Here is a 19,428-nt window from a genome sequence, read left to right on the forward strand (position 1 = left end):
ATATATTGTAATAGCACATTTCTTCTGTTTATGTATATGTTTTTATTGCACACTTGCTTTGGCAATGTTAACATCTGTTTCCCATCCCAATAAAGCCCCATTAAATTAAATTGAATTGAAATATCTTATTGTATGCTGATACATTTTTTACTAACAATATGATCCTATACTGTGTGCTATATGATGTTATATGGTGCTATGTCTGTTCACACTAGATTGTAATTTCAAAATGTTTTGATACATCAATGTGAGATATTTATTTGCCTGTACTGTCAAAATTCACAAATCAATAAAACTGATGCTATTACTGCCTTTAATTTTGCTATTACTTTCTGATCAGTCTTTCTAGTTGTAGGCTAGGTGGTAGTGACTTACTGGTCAGAACTGTGTGCACGATAAGCAGCAAACTTGCAATCCCTGACATTTAAGAACACAGTGCACCAAAAAGGAGTTTCTGATTAATTTGACATGCATGTATTTGGACTGTGGCAGTAAACACACAGGGGGGGGAACATGCAAACTCCACACAGAAAGTCATCCATCTACAGTACACTGTGTGGGGTGTATACTTACTTACTGCTCATTAACTGAGAAGTAAACTTGAACAAAATTAAGCAGCAATATCTTTAAAATCAGTCTTGCATTTTATCATGCATCTGATTAGATCAAAAAATAAGTTAATGTTTGGCAAATAATTTGGCAGTACTGAAAATGTAGCCTTTTAGTGATGCATTGACTTTATGAAATAAGACATGCGACTCTTCCCTACACAGTCATACATTAACTGCTTTTACTAATAAAAAGTATTGGTATCAGTGACTCTGGCCATGATGTTACTTGGCATCGGATCAAATTTCATGGTATTGCCCATCCCTAATGCAAGTTAGATAACTGGGTATGCCTCGAATTCTGTTAATCTTTAACTTCACCAGTATGGAGTCATAACTCACCTAGACAAAATGTATGATTCTGAGTGGAAGGTTTCAAACCCAGAAATGGCCCTAAATATACATTTTTGAGATGTTTAACTAAACTGTCAAACAAGCGCAGCTGATTTAACCCCCAACAGCAACAGTGAGCGTCCAACAGTTGAAATACCTCTCAGATGGGAAACTATACAGCAGATTATCAGAGTAGTGTGCAAGGTAAAGTGCTCTCTCATATCAGAGTAGAAAGCAGAAAGGTGAGGGATTGTCTATCCAAAAAAAAGTAGCCAGCAAGTGGCGCTCATGCTCCAGAGATCAACACAACTCATCCTTGTACAGACTGAGTAGTGGCATAAAGAGTAAATTAATGAAATGTCACCAACTTTAAGAGGTTGAAAAGTAAAAGGCAACTTTATTAAAAAAGCATAAATGGACATAAAGGATTTGTGTGTATTCATTCAAGCACGCCTCAGTTTAATTCTGTTGACCTGCTTATCAAGTCAACCCAGTGATGTCTGACCCATAATGAACATGAATGCCCTTAGTTCCAGGAATAAACACTGGAAATGTTAATTTCACAAATGCATTCCACAGCACATCTGACGCTCTCCAAGTTAAACCCTCGAAGCCGGCTTATTAACACAGTAAACACATTTATTGAGAAGAGAGGAGCATTAATGGGGAAAATGCATTGGTGGCTGCGGCACTTAGGTCCTGGATCCTGAGGGTGGACCTTCACACAACGTAAGCAAGCAAAACTGTCCGAGAGAGAAGGCTGTTCACCCCGCAATCCACTCTGCTGCTCAAAGTTACAGTTACAACGCAGGCTGGGACAGAGAGGACGAGCACCATTTACATTAAAGCTTTAATCAATCATCATATCTGACTCTGAACAGAAAATGAACAGAAGTCATTTAGCAAGAGTTGGCACCTTTGATTAATATCTTTCCCAAAAAAAAAAAGTTAGAAAAAGCCAATAACAAATGCATAAAAACAAGAAGAGCTGAATGCGAGAAAAGTTCAGTCACAACCTCAAGTTATTACCTACAGTATTATAGTCATGTAGGCTTGACACCATTGTTGCATACAATTATTTGGGGGGCTCATAGATCTTTAAACTACTCTCTAAATCCTGGTAAATTTCACATATTATCTCAGTTTCTATTTGAAATGTTGTAGAATGTGACTTTATTACACGGATCAATGAATTCTTATGGGATGACCTGTTTCTATAGTGTTACTAAAAAGACAGGATTGGTACATGGGTGGTGGTCAAACTAATGTTGTTTCCATACACTGTATAAAACCCTTCACAGCTGTCATGTGAGGACCTCATAACTTCGAATTTGGTAACAACTCTATTGAAGGATTGACTTCTACAGACTTGGCGGCACCAGCTATTCGTAAATCCATCGCCAAGTTTGTGTGTAAAGTCCTTTCGAAGTTCTCAGTGACTACTCGCTAGTTTCAGATCAGTGATTTACTAAATTGGGTTGCACCATTCAAACTCAAGAAATGTCTTTAGACTTTTGTAATGTGTATTTAAACATAATTGCCAAAAATAACAGTTTTAGGGGTCCAAGTGATATATTAAACTCAAGTGTTAATACTTTGTAAATGTAGGTATGACTTTTTATTTATATATGCATACAGGAAGAGAAACATGTTTGTCGTAGTTAGAAATATTAATACAGTTTAGAATGAATGGGAAGTATCCGATTATGCAATGTTATTTTGCTACATCATTTAATCTAACATTATTGGCATAACTTTGTGTAATTTGAGGTATATTGTGTTGTTTTTGTAAAATGGAATTTGAAACCTTCCCAGTTTACATCATTATTAAACAGAATTTTAAGGTGTCAGGTCAAATATGTTGACCATATTCCATTTTTACCTCTTTTACTCTTCACTCGAAACAAGTCATATCTTTGCAAGCTAACGTTAGCTTTGTCAGTTGGTTCAGTTAGCTAACGCTATGCAACAGCTACGCCGAGTGTAAATATTTACTAACAGCTAATCTCAACGTAAGAACTAGTTTCTGTGGTGCAAGCTGTTTAAATTTAGTTTCTCCACTTAGTTCAACACTTAACATTAAAACTAGGCCAAGTTTGAACTTACGAACAACTGGTGCAAAAAGCCGCAAACCCTTCCTGTACCCTTTCAAAGCGGTTTGACCGTATTTAATGAAAGGCTAATATTTGTATGTATTTTAGAGACTTGATGGACTATGATTGTGCGTGGTAAGATGGTGTGCTATGCTCAAACTTGTGCCTGACGGAACAGTGTGCATCTTTTGTGCTTCAATCAGCCTTTTTTTTTTTTTGGGGGGGGGGGTGCTTTGTTGTGCCAGGAAATGAAGTGGTGTTGACTGTGCTTCATGTTGTGCATTAGATATACAGTATTGGGTCACCTTAGCCGTAATGAAAGTGTGGATTTGATTCTTTGGATGTTGGATATGAAACAGGGTTTCATTTCTAAAATGAGATCCATCTTCTTCTTCTCTCTTCTAAACCTTCTTAAAAGGTGATAAAAGGATAACACATTATTGCAGGATAACAAAATTAAAACAGATTTCAAGCAGTTTTGTCAGCTGACAAAATAATATTTGCACAGACTAGATCATCTCTATTTTAGAGATATAGAATCATAAACTCTGGATAATATATATTTTAAAAAATGGATAATAGACCTCTTCCATTCCTGATGAAGACCTCAGCCCCAGTCCTAACTTACAGTAAGTTTTGGCATGCCACACTATAAAATAATGGGGTTTTCATAAGGAAAAAACAAGATTCTTAAACTTTAAAATAATACAGTTCTAGGTCCAAAATGTGTTGACTGAACAGCATTTCACTCATTTGTGCTATCCCCCACACAACGCAAAGCACCTTGTGTAGTTTGCAGGTCCTCAATTGACAAATAATTAGAGAAAGACTTTAGGGGCCAAAAGAGTCTTTGTAGCACAAGTTTTAAATTGAAAAAACTGGGCCCCTTTGTCCAGAAATGTATCCTGGCCACTGTCACAGTGTCACTTAAGTCAGCCTCTCGTGTTTATCAGCTGCAGGTTTTCTCTCCTGATATGGACATCTGCTCTTATTATTGAGAAATTCACAAATCAATAATCTAGCTTCCAAAACCATAGAAATAATATAAACTCCTTAAAATGTAGTATTTCTCTTGAAACTGAAATGTCTTTTTGTGTTTTTTGTATGACAGCTTACCACAATTGTGTACAGGAAAAATGATTAAAAATGGTTATAAAAGAAGGTACTTTTGAGGCAAAAAGTATTTTTGAAGAAAAGACTGACTTGGGTTTTGTGCTCCTTTGGTAGTAAACTGCATCCTCAAACCGTGTTGGACAGCAGGAGAGAGTTATGGCCTTTCAAGAGCCCTGCAGCTTAAAAGTAGCTCTTGTTTTGTCCTTTTCAGTCTTCTCTTTTGCGCATTTTTCTATTGTCTGTCTTTTGCCTTCAGTCCAGGTTTGGTTTATGGTTGGTTGCTGAATGATCTCCGGGTTTATGTATCACGTAATCAGACAGCAGTTGATGCAGCGGGGTCCCAGTCGTCTCTTCAGAGCTCCCTTCTTTTTCTTGGGAGTCAGAATTGCAATGATGGCCTCGTCAAACACTGTCTTCAGGCCCTTCTGGGTCAAAGCTGAACATTCCACATAGCAACATGCACCAATCTGATAAGAAGAAAAGAAAGGACGGACCATCAGTCAAAAAATTCCAGTACAATATGATGGTCAACTAGCAGTTTTTACAGTTAAAGTTAAAGGAGTAGTCTTTAGTAGTCTTTCTTGCTGAGAGTTATATGAGAAGAAAACTCTTATATATGTGTGTGCTAAGTTAACCATTTTACTTCGGACTGCTTTGGCTTTGACTGCTCTAAGTTACAAAGCAGGATTCGCTTAAAAACTGGAGCTCAAGGATGGATCGATATCGACTTTAAACTTGGAAGCTGTAAGTTTAGCCGTTTTTATGTTGCTTCACTGTTTATTTTGCAGGATAGCCTGTTGAACTTAGCGTTAGCATGGTGCAGGGCTAATGTGGCTAGCATCTATTATCCCACAGGGACAGCGACCGCTGGGACGATGTTGGACTAATGTTGTAATATTGAGGGACAGTCAAGAGAAATTGTCTGAACATTAAACCTCATCTGAAGCCAATTTTTTTAACCAGAGTAGTAGGTTGGATGTGGGCAACTGTTTTTTCACGTTGCTTTTTGTGGAACTTCACAGCTGCAACACTAATGTTAGCTCAGCTGGCTTTGTTGTCACACGAAAGTCCCCTCTGCTCTCACCGGTGTGGTTCCCGTATGCGTCCACGCGTTGTGTTCCCCTAACAGCAGAGTAAATTTCTTTTTTGGTAGAAGCTGTGATGTAGTGCTCACTTATCGTAATCGCCGCAGTAGATATGAGATGCAACTTGAAAATGGCCAGTAATACGTTTGCAAATGTGTGACGAATCTGGTGACAGAGGAAGACCACAGCTGCTGCTGTGTGTGTGTCTGTTGCTACCGTATGTAAATAGACATGTCCTGTGGTACACTGACTATTGTACTTATATAATATACTTGTGTTCTGCCAAATAAATGCTGTTGAGATGCCTAATCCTACCCTTTGTCTAACTCTGAGAATGAATCACATTACATTTAATAATTAACCCACATTATGGGGCAGTCTACTCCTCCCAAAACACGTTCAGGACTATACCTCATTTTCATTCCTATTTGGAGCCAATAAACACATAACGTTTTAATTATTTTTCTTTCTTACGATATGTTCCCTTACATTGCCAATAGAATGAGAAGAGGTAGAATTGTGTTTTGAGTGGAGTATCCCTTTTATTTTTGTAATACCATGATGGAATACCTTCACTGTAAAAAAAAACAACAAAAAAAATTAAATTAAGTAAGACCTAAGACCTAAATTTTAGATCATTATCGCCCGCCCCTAGCATAAAGACAGTAAACAGGGGGAAACAGCTAGCCTGGCTCTGTCCAAAGTTAACAAAATGAGCCTACCAGCAACTCTAAAGCTTACCAATTAACACCTTATATCTTGTTTGTTTAATCCATACAAAAACTGAAGTGTAAAAATGTCTACTTGTCGTTTTACAGTGGGTTACAAGTGCTGGACTATTTCTTCTCCGGGAGTTGTCAGGCAACCAACAGACACTCCAGGAAGTTACTGATCCCTGCCAAGAAATAGTCCAGCACATAACCGCCCATAAAATGGTGAACAACTCCACTATCAACACTTTGTACGGTTTAAACAAACGTCTTGCCAATTGACTCTATTTAGCAGCTTGGCTACTGCAGTTCTTTTGCCATCCATTCACTTAAAAAAAATTGTCACTGAATGGTATTTTCTTCTATCTACAGTTTAGGATAGCATATTTAACAGCCAAAATTACTTTACATTATATAGTTTGTTCAGGGGACAAACATCAGATTCTCAAAATACAACACTCTTCTCCACCACTGAGGAAATGCAACCAAGAGAAACAGAGGCTTAGGCAGCACCACTGCTAACTAGGAATACTGAGTGTGTTTCTGTAACCTAATGCTATGATTGTATACAGCCAGCAGTGTAATAATATGTCATTTGCTTTGGTTATGGTTGATATTATGGGGTAACTTGAGCTGCTAATGGTGAGTAGTATGAGTTAATGCAGGGATGATCGTTGTTTTTGTTGTAACGGTACCTGAAATGCCTCTTGTGTATCTGCAGCCAATAAGAAATAACCTCATGTATGCCTATAGCCCCTATCAGACATGCATCTCATATGTAAGCGTCACGGCAATTTCACATGGTAATCTCATGTCAAAAATAAGAACCCGAGTCACTTTTGTGTAGAAGTCACGATGGCAATCTTAACAAGGTTACAAAGTACTTTACAGAAAAAAACAGCAGATAAAAACCAAAAAACAACAATAAAAACATCAGAGGGATCATAAAAACACTGGGGGATAAAATAAAGTTTAAAAAATATATAAAAGGGCAAGAGTGGGAAGATAAAACCCAGCAACATATTAAATATTCATCAACACTTTCCTATAAAAGAACGTTTTAGGAAGGGATTTAAAAGACGCTAATGATGTATCTCTGATCTCAATAGGCAGAGTGTTCCAGAGTCTGGGGGCTCTGACAGCAAAGGCCCGGTCACCTTTGGACACAAGAACAACCAGCAGAGCTGCATCCACCGACCTGGATATCATCTGGATGGATATCAACTTTCAATTCCAACATGGCACGAGTCTGAATTGAATGAAAAAACCCTCATACAACAACAACAATAATCATCAGTCTCCCTCTGTAAACGTTCAGCTTTCGTTGCGCTAGCATCGTGGCTCTAACCGTTATGTCTTGTCTCAGTAAAGCCATAAATTTAGCATACAGATATGACAGTGGTACGATCTTTTCATCTAACACTCAGCAAGAAAGACAATAAGCATATTTCCTAAAATGTCTGTAACTGTTCCTAAAAATAATTTTTAGCATGCAGTGGACATATTTTGTTTTTTGTCCAGATTGTTCAGGGTTCTGTAAATGCCTCAATGACAGTGGTAAGTGTTGTTAAACGACCTTCTGAGTTTTTCAAAGATTGCCGGCTATTTATTTATCATATAAACGAATGCTTAGCTCTGTGACTCGAATGTAATGGTAATGCATGAGAGGCACAAACTGGGGGGCTAGATTCAAATCTAGCAAATTTATTTAAAAAAAAACAAAAAAACATTATATCCAACTGGAGCAGTTTTTTCTTGATATGGCGGACAGGTGATAATGTCCAAGGTAAAATACTGCTCACACTGAAGGAAATAGCTCTAATCTGAGTGATTTTCAAATCTCTTGATATTGTCTCACATGGACCCTAGTGGCCTCAGAAAACTTTAAGACTCCTACAAGACATGAATCCCATCTAAATCCTTTCTTACGTTGCCAAAACTGTGTGTATATCAACTTTTAAATGAGTCTAGATTGTAATTTTTGAATGGTTGACTTTTATTTTCGATTTGTGCCTGACAGGAGCGATTAATCACAGACCACATTTGGTATCTACGTCCTACAGCCTCGTACTCCTCTGGACGTCCATGTTGACTCAGAATGTATTCCTGGATTCATTTTGAGGCAAAAAATGTACAGAGGTCTGATTCCAGGCATTTCACACAGGAATCTAACTGGAACCTGACAGCTAACTTCTACAACACTGAAAGTGAAAATGTAAGCTTCCACTCTTTTTCACCAGCTATTTAGTACTTCACTTCTTTAGTAGGACAAACATACAAACCTCCTTCGCTAGTTTCTGTCCTTGCTCAGTGGCGATGGGCTTCTCCTTCATGTCATTCAGTTTGGCAATGGTCTTGGGGTCATCACGAAGGTCAATCTGAAAGAGATAAGGGACACTTCCTCTGAGCTAAGTCAACACTACTGTTACTGCTATAAAATGGATATTAATTAAATACTTTGTTAATAGTTTCTTCTTGACTTTCTGTCTTATTTGTCAACATCAAATCAGGTATTACGACACTTTTCTCCATGCCTCTAAACATAGCCATGAGAGCTGAACTATATAACTGACTGTAACTGACACTAACTGTGTTTTCTCATTTTGAAACAAAGCCATGTTAGCCCACACTTCCTGCTCTTGTGCAAAGCGATTTCACAGCCAACCACAAGGTTCCTCACTCTTCTTTTATTCATTGCAATGCTCAGCACACACAACTCATCCCCAGCTCAGTAATAACCGATTATGATAAATGCTTCCACCTGCACCATCTCACTGGGAGCAAGCTTCATTAACCCTTTTCTTGATTAGTGTGATTTGTGGCAGCGTGGCACACTGTTATGAAGCTCATGTATCCATATCAGCGTCCAGCCGAAGTGAGTTATGACGGGAACTGATAAAAGGGCAGTAAACATCAGCTGACATAAAATAAATCAGACACCCACTCCATCCTCCTCATCACCGCTTTGCCTTAGTTGCACTGGCATTTGGTTGCCAGGGAACACAGACCAAAAATTACCCACAAGTCAGCGCTCATTTTTATGAGGACATATGGTTTTGGCAATGGGTTTTAAGGCTTAAGAAATAAGCTAATACTTAGTGGATTAGTGTCATCTCTTAACATCTACATGAGTTTAATGATGCCTCTATTGAGGATCACAAGACATTAGCTGAGCTTTAGCATCTTTGCTGGTTTAAAAATTTCTGATTTTATGATTAGCTTTAAGGCAGTGAGGTCTTCTGTACCAAGCCACAGACCTTTTAAACCTATATGAGCCAGATCAGCCTGAAGTCCCCAGCCACATTTGTATTGGCTGTAATTTTTTGATTGAATAAATTAACTCTTCTTTGCCAAACCCACTGTATGCTACCTGCACAGCATAAAATAACAGACAAGACAAAGTTTGCAACTAGCTGGGGAACATTGGTGAGCGTTTAGCAGCTAAAGAGCCAGATAATTCCCTCAGGAGTTGGTGGAGACCAAAACAGAGCTAAAAGAAGAGTGAATGTTAGACTTACATTCATCAGGTGGCACGAAACACGACTCCACCTGAATGCTAATTTTGCTCCATGTCTGCTGGATGTGTAAATAGGCAGCTGTTTGCTAACACGCTAGCCATAACAACTTTGTAAGATGATAATATGTCAATAGTGTTTACAGCTTGTTCCACTGGCCCAAGTTGCCAAAAAATCAATTAATGCACATTTAAGTATTAATTACCAACATGGTGTATTAATAGTAGTAGTACTGTAGTATTACTATAATAAATTGCAATTACAGACAAATGGAATTTTGGACAGCTTCATATTGTAGCAGACAATCCAACTGTCATATTGAGAAAAATATTAGGAAAACAAACAGCACAAAAAAAGTGGCAAATGCTGAGAATCCATTCAACTTCAAACAATGTTTTCTTGAGAAATTGTGGATCACATCACCATTTTTTTGATTCGTGGACATTTGAACGAGTTTGTAGGTGTAGGGTTTTTTTTATGACAGAATAAAACCAAAGAAAACCAAATCCCAGGTGTGGGATAGTTGTTAGGCCATTTCATGGCTGTTTACTGTCCACTGGGCCTGTTTCAGATTTCTATTGCCACCTTAAATCAGTGGTGGTACATGGTGCTTTTAGATGTAACAGTTCTGGCCCCCTCCCAGTTCATAATGTTTTGAGTTTAACGACTACAGGTTCTTTCTCAGAACACTCAGCTTTATGTTATATATATTTTTTGTGCTCTCCAATGTATGTTGTATTACATGAGTGATGTGGGAACTTATAAAGGATGCTACTTCCTCAATGTCAGTTTTACCTTGCAGGATGTACATCTGGAGCATTTCGATGTGCAGCTTCATTGGCACCTTTAAGTGACTCATCATGACCTGCATAATGTACTCAGTGAAACTCAGCGAAGGGAGATTGACCTTTGCTATGTTCTGCCTTATTTTGAATTTCAAGTTTTATTTTGTTCATGGCTCTTGTTTGAGAGCATGTCTCTCTGAGCCTTGGCATATGTGATTATGCAGTATATTTGTCCATGAATTTAACAGATACAACTTAATGCCTCATCCCTGATTCAAACCGAAGCCAACACACTATTTTGTGCTTTTTACATTGCAGCTGAAAGTGTGTGTTAAAAATAGCAAAAAGCCAGTTGAGTCGTGAAGGCCTCTGGCGTGAATGGTGTGTTATGGACTGACCTGGGTGCCGATGAGCAGGTAGGGGACACTGGGTGCATACTCCTGCAACTCCGGCACCCATTCTTCACGCACATTCTGGAAACTGGCAGGGTTAACCACAGAGAAGCAGATGAGGAAGACATCGGTCATGGGGTAGGACAACGGCCTGAGGCGGTCGTAGTCCTCCTGGAAGAAGACGTGACGGTAATGGTTAACACTCGGGGTCAGGGGAGGATGAGAGGTCAGGATGGCGGGGAATAAAGGAACCAATGGGCAGACATGATTCATTTCCGTTTCTTAACACCTGAGAAATTATTATGCATGAATTATTAAAGCGTAAAAAATTAGCTCCCGACACACACACACACACACACACACTTTTACTCCTCACTGGAGCCAGGAGAGCAAACTTGACACTGTGCTTAGTGCTTCGCTCCTTCACTGTTTTATATGACTGATGTGGACTATTATGACAGCAATGATATGCACAAAAAACTGCACTTGGAAATGAGTTATGACGAGAAAAGAATGTGAAGATGATGACCTTCACTTTCGAGACAATTAGGGATTATTTCACATTTGCAGTCTAATGCGTGCTGAGCACAAGGCATCGCCACAAGACACTGAAGACCAGACACACTGCCATCTCCCATATTTGTGTGGTGTAAATGGCTAACTCACAGACGCAAGACTGTCCTTTGTGCGTCAGATCAAGCGCTCTCTTGTCCTCACCAAAGATAAACCCTTTTGACAGAGTGTCCGACTTGCACGCAGATGAATATTCATGACCCATCTCACTTCTTCTTCTCATGGCACACATCGGGAAGGGTTTATGAAGCTAGTTTGAAGGCACAGGCAATCAATGGATCGCCAGTAATTAGATATGACTCAACCAGACCAACTCGGACCAAGTGAATGAATCTCACTATCTTGTCTGGGAAATTTATCGTCCACATCCCTGAAATCAAAGCAAATTGGATGCAATGTCCCACTGTGCCAGCTGCAATGGGACAACTGAGCGCTGGCATGTCAGTTTTTCATTCTGATGCCTTAAGCGAGTCCCATTCTCTGCCAAACACACACGGCACAGTCCAATACGATCAAACTGCTATAACCCCAGAGACAAGTCCTTCTCACACAAATGCATTAAGGGAAATGATTATGCAAATGAGCTGAGTGTCAGAAGATTCTCCAAACAGTAGAAGGTCAGCCAGGCAAGTGTTTCATCTTCTGTTGCCTGTGTAATGAATTTAAGATATACTGACTTTATATTGGAGTAGATGATGAAAACAGCATACAAATCTTCACGCCTGTGCTCATATTGTAGATGACTCAACTCCGCTTCACTGGAGTGGGTCAAGTGGATATAATTCAAAAAATGTACGAGTTGTTCATCCCCTTAATTCCAAGTGAGTACAGTATTTCACAGGTTTTCACAGACCTGACTCACGCAGGAATTTCAAATTGTTCTTAGTGGCTGTTTTTAACTTCTTACAGTGCCAGAGTGCTGGGGTTTGTTACATGAGATGATTGAGTATTTCAGTATATCAGTCATTTAAGTTACTTAAGTGTGACTGACAGCTTACCTGACACTATCTGAATTTCCTGATGTGATAAATCAGTTATGAATACAAACCATCTGGTGCTCCATGCAAGCTGAGACAAACTATAAGGATGATTCGCAAACACTGATTCACTCATGAGACACGATTTTTAGTTGTATAGTTTGAAATAAGGTGAAAGACCAACATAAAGACCTCAAATTGTATACAGTGATCTGATACGCGGGGTGTGTGATATGGATAAACTCAGGGATGGGCAATATGATGACATATACAGTGAGACAATATAAATTTGTCAACCGTCACAGATTTTGCCACACTGTTTACACCGTGGTGTCTATCCTTTAATATGTTGGGGTGTTGGCCATTATGGGCACTGTTGCAAATCAATGAGCAGGACTGCTTTATGGAAATATTGGATTTTTACCAGATTATTGCATCAATATGAAGTATGACCTGTCAAGCATTTAATTCACTAGATTAGACAAAAACATTCTTATCTAGCTATTATATCCATTAATCAATTGATTTGCCAGAAAAAAGTATTATATTGTGATATATATGTTGTCATTGTGATAAAAAAGACACCCCTCAATAAAATATTCTACCACTGGTATATGTAATATTAATATATATCTTGATATAGTAGATTTTCTGAAAATTCAATTGAAACATTTTAGCCAGGCTAGCAGCTTGCTAAAACATAATAACTTTGGTGATCTCTTGACTTTTCCTTTAGCGCCACCATGAGGTTGACATTTTTGGTCTTTAGTCAAATGTCTCGCCAACTGGATTACCATGAAATTTGGTACAGACATCCATGTTCCCCTCAGGATGAATTGTAATCACGCTGTTGATCCCTTAACTTCTCCTCTAGCACCATCACCAGGTCAAAAATTTGGTTAATACCTGCAAAGCTAATGACATTCGCATCAGCCTCAACTGTGTTGTGTTAAGTGCTAATTAGCAAATGTTAGCATGCTAACACGCTACGAAGGTGAACACGGTACATTATATTTGTTAAACATCAGCATGATAGCATTGCTATTGTGAGCACTGCTGTGGCTAAGTACAGCCTCACAGAGACCCTGAAGACTGAAAACACCGGAAAAAGTGAGTAAGCGGATCTTCAGTTAAGTTTTTTGGTCAAACCACTGTTCTTTGGAAGAACACGTAACAGCACATACATCCTGTGCTTTCCTCTGCTCCCATAGATACACTGTATCTGTCACATGGGATCACGTACACTGTGTGTGTTTATGTGTCTCTGTGTGCTCGTGACCTTTGCTTGCACAAGTGAATCCTCCGACCCCCCCCCCCCCCGTGAGCCACAGACATAAAGGAACGCTGTGTAAGCCATTCAGCAGTTTACTGTAAACAGGCCCTCAGCTTCTCTGAGACCCATCTCTGCCTCTCACACTGTTTCCTCAGTACACCCCTGACACATTACCAAAGACAGTATGCCTACTAGCCTCTCAGAGTGTATATAGTGAGACACAGGCAGAGTGTATACTCCAATGCTCAATCTTAAATTTGATCAGCGCTCGGTCCAGAAATGTTTACACTCGTGCTGCCGCTAAGGTGCTTTGGATAAAAGTTTCCACCAGAAGTATGTCATACAGTTTTATTAGTACAGTTCATGAGTACATCACTGACACGTTGCATAACAGTCTTTCCAAGGTAGTCAGGAGTGTACAGTAAATATTATGATCAGTGGGAAGGGAGGAATGACAGAAAAAAAGGAAACGAGAGCGGCTTAGCGTGTGTATAATCTATTAGCACTAACTTCTCTCCATACATGTCCTTACATTTCCATCAGGGCAAGACTTGGCGTCTTCGTTTGACCAGCGTGTGCACTCCACTGTGTGACTGTGCTGTGTTGACTCAGTGACATATGAGTGCAATGATATCAGTGAGTCATTCCCTCCTACAACGCCCCCCTCCTTCTACCGCTCTCTCTTTTCTATCTTTCTCCTTTTCTACTCCTATCGCCTCCTTGGGGCTCTATAAACTGGCTGTGTCAACAGAGCCAGAGACGCCTGCTCTAACATGGCCGCCGGGTGGGAACGCAAGCCCAGACATAGACGCTTCTATTCAAGTTCTGCACATTTTGCAGAACTGCACATTTTGCAGAACTGGATTTAACCTCAGGAATAAAAAAGCTATTTATGCTCGTTTCTATTTTACTGGTCCTTTAATGGTGATTAATGATCATTAATAATAGCTCGAGTGCTGATGCACGTCAATTCATGCCTGTATGGTGAGAACATAATGCCATACTCCATTCAAAAATCTGACAGTTTAATGTTGCCTTTAATGGCAGTTAATGGCAGTGGCACATAAACTGTGCATGGTACAACATAAATTAAGACTTTTCATTTGCATTTGAAGGAACTCTTTTTTATATAAAATTAAATTTTAACACTGGCTCGCCTCTCTTTCCTAAAATGTTACAAAATCAAAATATACTACTTCAAAAAACCGTAGTGCTGAAATGATTACTTGATTAATTGATTGACAGAAAATCAATCACCAACAATTCTGAGAAATATTTAATGAATTCCACTGATTTTACCTATAAAGGCTTAGTTTACTCACCATTGTAAGTACTCAGCCTGTGAAAACAGCTGTATAATGTCTTCTGTGACTCTGAGGGAGCTTTGTCAACTCCCTTATGATGTGATTAAAGGTTATCTCAGCTTCAGCTCGGAGACTAAAAAAATGTTAAAGGATAAGGCTGATAATATTGTTCTTATGACAAGACCAAAACTAACAATTGATCCTACTAACAAGCATTGTCTGTGTAGCTAAATTATCACTTAGTTTGTGGTAATTTGGTTAAGCACATTTTACTTAGGAATATGAACAATAACAGCATAATATCAACTGAAATAACAAAGGCATTAACATTTTTCTACAAGACATGGCATTGAGATTAGGTAAAAGTGCAGAAGCCTCCTTAAGACCAGTTTATAGACCAGTGTTTTTGGTACATATTACCAAACAAATTTGAAATAACCTCAAAATAATTACCACAAAGCGAACCTGGAGCTTTTGGACCCTCTGAGGGTCTGGGGCCCTGGGGCATTTGCCTGGTTTGAATTACTGTTGGTAATTCTGCATTTTACCTTGGGCTCTTGGACAGTGTGATGGCCATTTTTCACAATTTTCTGACATTTTTTTAGTTAGAAAGATTAATCTATCAATTGAAAAACTTGACTGATTATTGCAAATAGTTGTTGCCCTAAAAAGAGTGGAGGTGCCCTCCCTACAGGAGAATAGCAAGCAGTAGGGCTACTCTAAAGTGTAAAATCTCAAGTTGAAAGTGTGAGCTGAGGCACGATATAGTATTCCTGTTTCTCTGTGTCGAAGCAGCTGAGTGGTGACAGGCTCCCAGCTGGGTAAAATCATTTCCAGTACCCCTCCTCCAACCCTCACTCCCATCCCCAACCGACACCCTCCCACCCCCGCTGGGACGTCTGAGGGTCACTGGGCCACTTTGGGTTGCTTAGTCAAAAAAGACTCATCAGACTGTACCAGACAGTAAGGAGAGAGGTGGTAATGGGTGAAGTGAAGTGGTAAAAGTGATTACAGGATGTGCAGTTGAGTGTGAAAACATTTGAAGGGCTGAATAAATGAGGAACAGTCCAACAACAAAGTGAGGGTTAATAGGGCAGCAGGACACGAATCCCACAGGGTCGCAACTCCTGAGTTCTTCTCCCTAAAGCGTTTCCATGGGTACCACAGCACTTAGCATCCACTTCCTGTTTCCTCCTGCTCCTCCTCGGGCAGCAATGCTAGATTTTCTTGAGTGCAGCAGCAGCAGCAGCAGCAGCAGGAGAATGAATGAATAAGTAAAGACTTCCCCCTCTGTTCCCTCATCACATTCAGCAAAACAGACTTTGCAGACCCTCCATATGGAATTATTCAATAGGCAGGGACTGGGGGAGCGACGTGGCAGCGCGCAGACAATAGCAGGCAGAGAAGCAGTATCAACAGCAGACAGAGCACAGCGACACTCAGCTCAATGCCGAGCCGTGATTATGACGCCCCGACATGACACACCGACGTGACAGCATGGAATCTGTGTCCGATGAGGGCACGGCGGCGGCGGCGCGTATCTGTAATGCTGCCGACACCCTGATGGAACAGCAAAGCATTGTGGGAGCTCCAGCAAGGCCAGGAATATAAATATTATAGGGAGCTTGAAGTCAATCGAACATGTGTAGCACAGGCCAGAGGTGGAGATGATGAAGCGAGAGTTTTAAATTAAAGAGAGAGAGAGAGAGAGAGAGAGAAAGAGAGAGAGAAAGAGAGAAAAATGAAACTGAGAGGACTGAATTTATCCACTTTCTGAGCAATTCCACCCCCCTCGTCCCCCATTGGCCCCCCCATCTGTCTCTCTTTCTTCCTCTTTCTGTCTTCCTTTCACTCTCTCTATCTTCCTCTCTCTTTGGGGCGCCGGGTCTTTGATCAGATGCTGAAGCTATAAACATTACCAGCTGGCCTTGCGCTCCACATAAAGAGGTCAGCGGAGTTGGGGGCGGGGTCGGGGGTGCGTTTGGAAGAGCAGTAACTCTACTCTCGGTGGCCGGCAGCACCCACGGCAGACATCTGGGAGAACTTCTCCATTTCAGAGACACTCTGAATCAGCTAAAAACAACCCCCCCTCCCCACACACACACACACACACTCTATCAAACACACCAGAATAGACAATAAGGTTGTGTTCCTCTTTTTACAACCGAGTAGTAACACTTGTACCATCTGTTTGTTTTTTTTCCGAGAGAAAAAAATATAACGCAGTCACAGGTAGCTGTTTGGGTGGGAAGAAGGAGGGAGGCTGACTGTGATTTGCTATTCTTGGACTTGTGCATTTAGCATTCATGAATGAGCAGAACAGAGAAACGGCTGAATATTCCCCGGTTGACCTTCCAGAGCCTAGTTTTTGTCATTCCAATGAACGGATCAGATTTCAGATTGTGACTCATTCTGACTTCACACAGTTAAATCCGGCCCTGAGGAAAGCGTTAACTATTCAGCATTTGACATGTGTACAGTTTTGGGTGGCTGGAAAGACAGGAGGTGAAAGGTCTTGGGGTAGAGAATGGCTGCGCCACTGTTGAAAAGTCTTGCAGTATAGCTGAAGGGAGTCCAAACTTAAAGGTGTCGAATTCAAGGTGTGGAGTTCCTTGTAAACAAAGAAAGGTTGTGCTTATATTCAGTGTTTCTCACCTAAACGCACTGTGTGTATGCGTACTGCTGCCAGTATTGTGTACCGCTGCCAACTGTCAATCAGCAGAATAGCATCAAAACCAGCCCCCACGTCGATTACGTTCACGATACAAACAAATCGGGGACCCACATTGCTCCATAGCGCTTCTAGTGGTCAAAAACTCCACAGGGTACCTTTAATATTCCTGCTTTTAACATTAAAATACCAGGATTAATGTGCCCTCTAAAATGTGTGTATTAATCATTTAGAGTATGTCCAATCTACGGCTGCAACTAGCAATTATTTCCATTGTCAATTAATTTTTCAACAACAGTTAATCTGCTACAATTTTGATAATTGATTAATGTGTGTCGATCGACTAATCGATTATTTGAATAATCATTTCAGCTCTAGTCTAATCGTTTAAGTTATCATACACAAATGATAATAATACTTTTTGCCCTAAAACTTTAGTCTGGAAGTTGTGGTGGCTAATAATGCAGGGCTGTTCCTATATCTTGTGCTGATGCCCTCACTGAGCCTGTCTGTTGTGTGTGTGTGTGTGTGTGTGCGTGTGTGTCTGTGTGTGTACACACTGGCTCTTCTGCTCAGTGGAAACATTATTGTGTGTGTGTGTGTGTGTGTGTGTAGGCCAGCACATTTTCAGTACAGTTTTAACTATTGCCCACTGAATGGCACATTGTAAAGAAAAAGCCCCGGCATTAGGCAACCCTATTAACCAACCTGTGACATCACTACCGGACATAGGAGCCCTGTTCTCCACATAATAGAACTATTGAAACCCGTTCACTCCCATCACTGTCCATGGCACACCAGACTCTGGCAGTAAACCCATGTGCGAAAGCCATCACCTGTTGCAGCTTAGAGTCTGGCCTGAATATGAAGCCTGTGGGCGTGTTATTGGTCCCAGGAGCACATGGGGAGACCGAGATAATGAGAGACAGAGAGAATATACTGTATGTATGTGAGTGTGTGTCCTTGACATGCTTGGCACCTGGCCAGAGGGAAAAAATAAACTGTACCTGACCAGCTGTGTCATACAGTCCCAACAAGTACTGCTTTCCTCCGACGTTGACACTCACTGCAAGAAAATGACAAAGAGCAGTTGAGAGGAGGAAGGAGAGAGGGTGAGGGTGGGGAGGGGGCGCAGAGAGGCAAGGAGGGAGGCGGTGGGGGCTCAGGGTCCCCAACCCCTCTCTGCTCTGAGGAAGGCAAACAAGTGGTTTTGATTATAGCAACAGATGCAGGCCAATGCAGTTGGAGACAGAGTGGCAGAGGAAACATGGAATTCACTCAGGCAAACATCATATTCACTCTCATTAGATTTGAATCTGAGAAATGATTACAAAACACGGAACAGCAGCAGTTCAGCATGACATGATAGACAGAATAACTATAATAAATTGTATTCCTACCTGCATAATGATCAAAGACTGTGGGTACATACTCCTCTGGAAAGGCGTCATTGGCATAGCTCATCAGAAGACACGTTTTGCCCACTGCACCGTCTCCGACCACGACGCATTTTAACATGATAGTGCCGGTTCCGTTAGCCATGATCCCGACCTTACCATCATCATCACCGGCCCCCCGACGCCCTGTTGTCCTGACCTCCTCCTCCCTCTGCCGCCGCTGCTGCTGCTGCTGCTGCTGGGCGGTGATCCCCGCACGGCGGGCATCACCAGCCTCGGAGGCGGACTGCGCGGCGCACCGAGTCGGATCGGGACTGCATCTTTCTCCCTTCCTCCACACCACAGGTTACGGTACTCCCAAATTTGACCGTGAAGGAGTTCCCTTTCCACGGCTGACAAAATGAACAGTACCCCCTGAGTCCTAAGAGGTCTTAAACAGTTTCCTACTAACCAAGAAACGACCGTGTTTCCTCCGAGAAGTGCCGCCGCTGCCACTCCGTCCTGCCCGCTCCCCGGTGAGCCCCACGCCTGTGCTCTCGCTGCCTGGCGCACAGTGCTGCTGCTGGACAAGGTGGGTGCGCTTGTTGGAGAGGCGGAGC

At 41.0% G+C, this 19,428-nt stretch overlaps 1 protein-coding gene across 2 annotated transcripts; it reads right to left on the reverse strand.

The window, feature by feature from the left end:
- Nucleotides 1–1,559: 1,559 nt before the first annotated feature.
- LOC122884943 (rho-related GTP-binding protein RhoQ) lies at nucleotides 1,560–19,428 on the reverse strand. 2 transcript variants are annotated; one of them, XR_006380011.1, is made up of 6 exons: nucleotides 18,833–19,428; nucleotides 18,440–18,498; nucleotides 10,641–10,805; nucleotides 8,225–8,320; nucleotides 5,232–7,191; nucleotides 4,520–4,614 (listed from the first exon to the last, which is right to left on the reverse strand). XR_006380011.1 is itself a non-coding variant. In XM_044215476.1 (5 exons), the coding sequence occupies exons 1-5, from the start codon at nucleotides 18,972–18,974 to the stop codon at nucleotides 4,453–4,455; spliced, it is 624 nt and encodes a 207-aa protein (XP_044071411.1). In that variant the 5' UTR covers nucleotides 18,975–19,425; the 3' UTR covers nucleotides 1,560–4,452. The 2 variants fall into 2 exon arrangements, 1 of the variants encoding a protein (XP_044071411.1); XM_044215476.1 differs by lacking the exon at nucleotides 5,232–7,191 and having other exon boundaries at nucleotides 1,560–4,614; nucleotides 18,833–19,425.

Source organism: Siniperca chuatsi, linkage group LG11, assembly GCF_020085105.1.
Source record: "Siniperca chuatsi isolate FFG_IHB_CAS linkage group LG11, ASM2008510v1, whole genome shotgun sequence".
NCBI lineage: Eukaryota > Metazoa > Chordata > Actinopteri > Centrarchiformes > Sinipercidae > Siniperca > Siniperca chuatsi.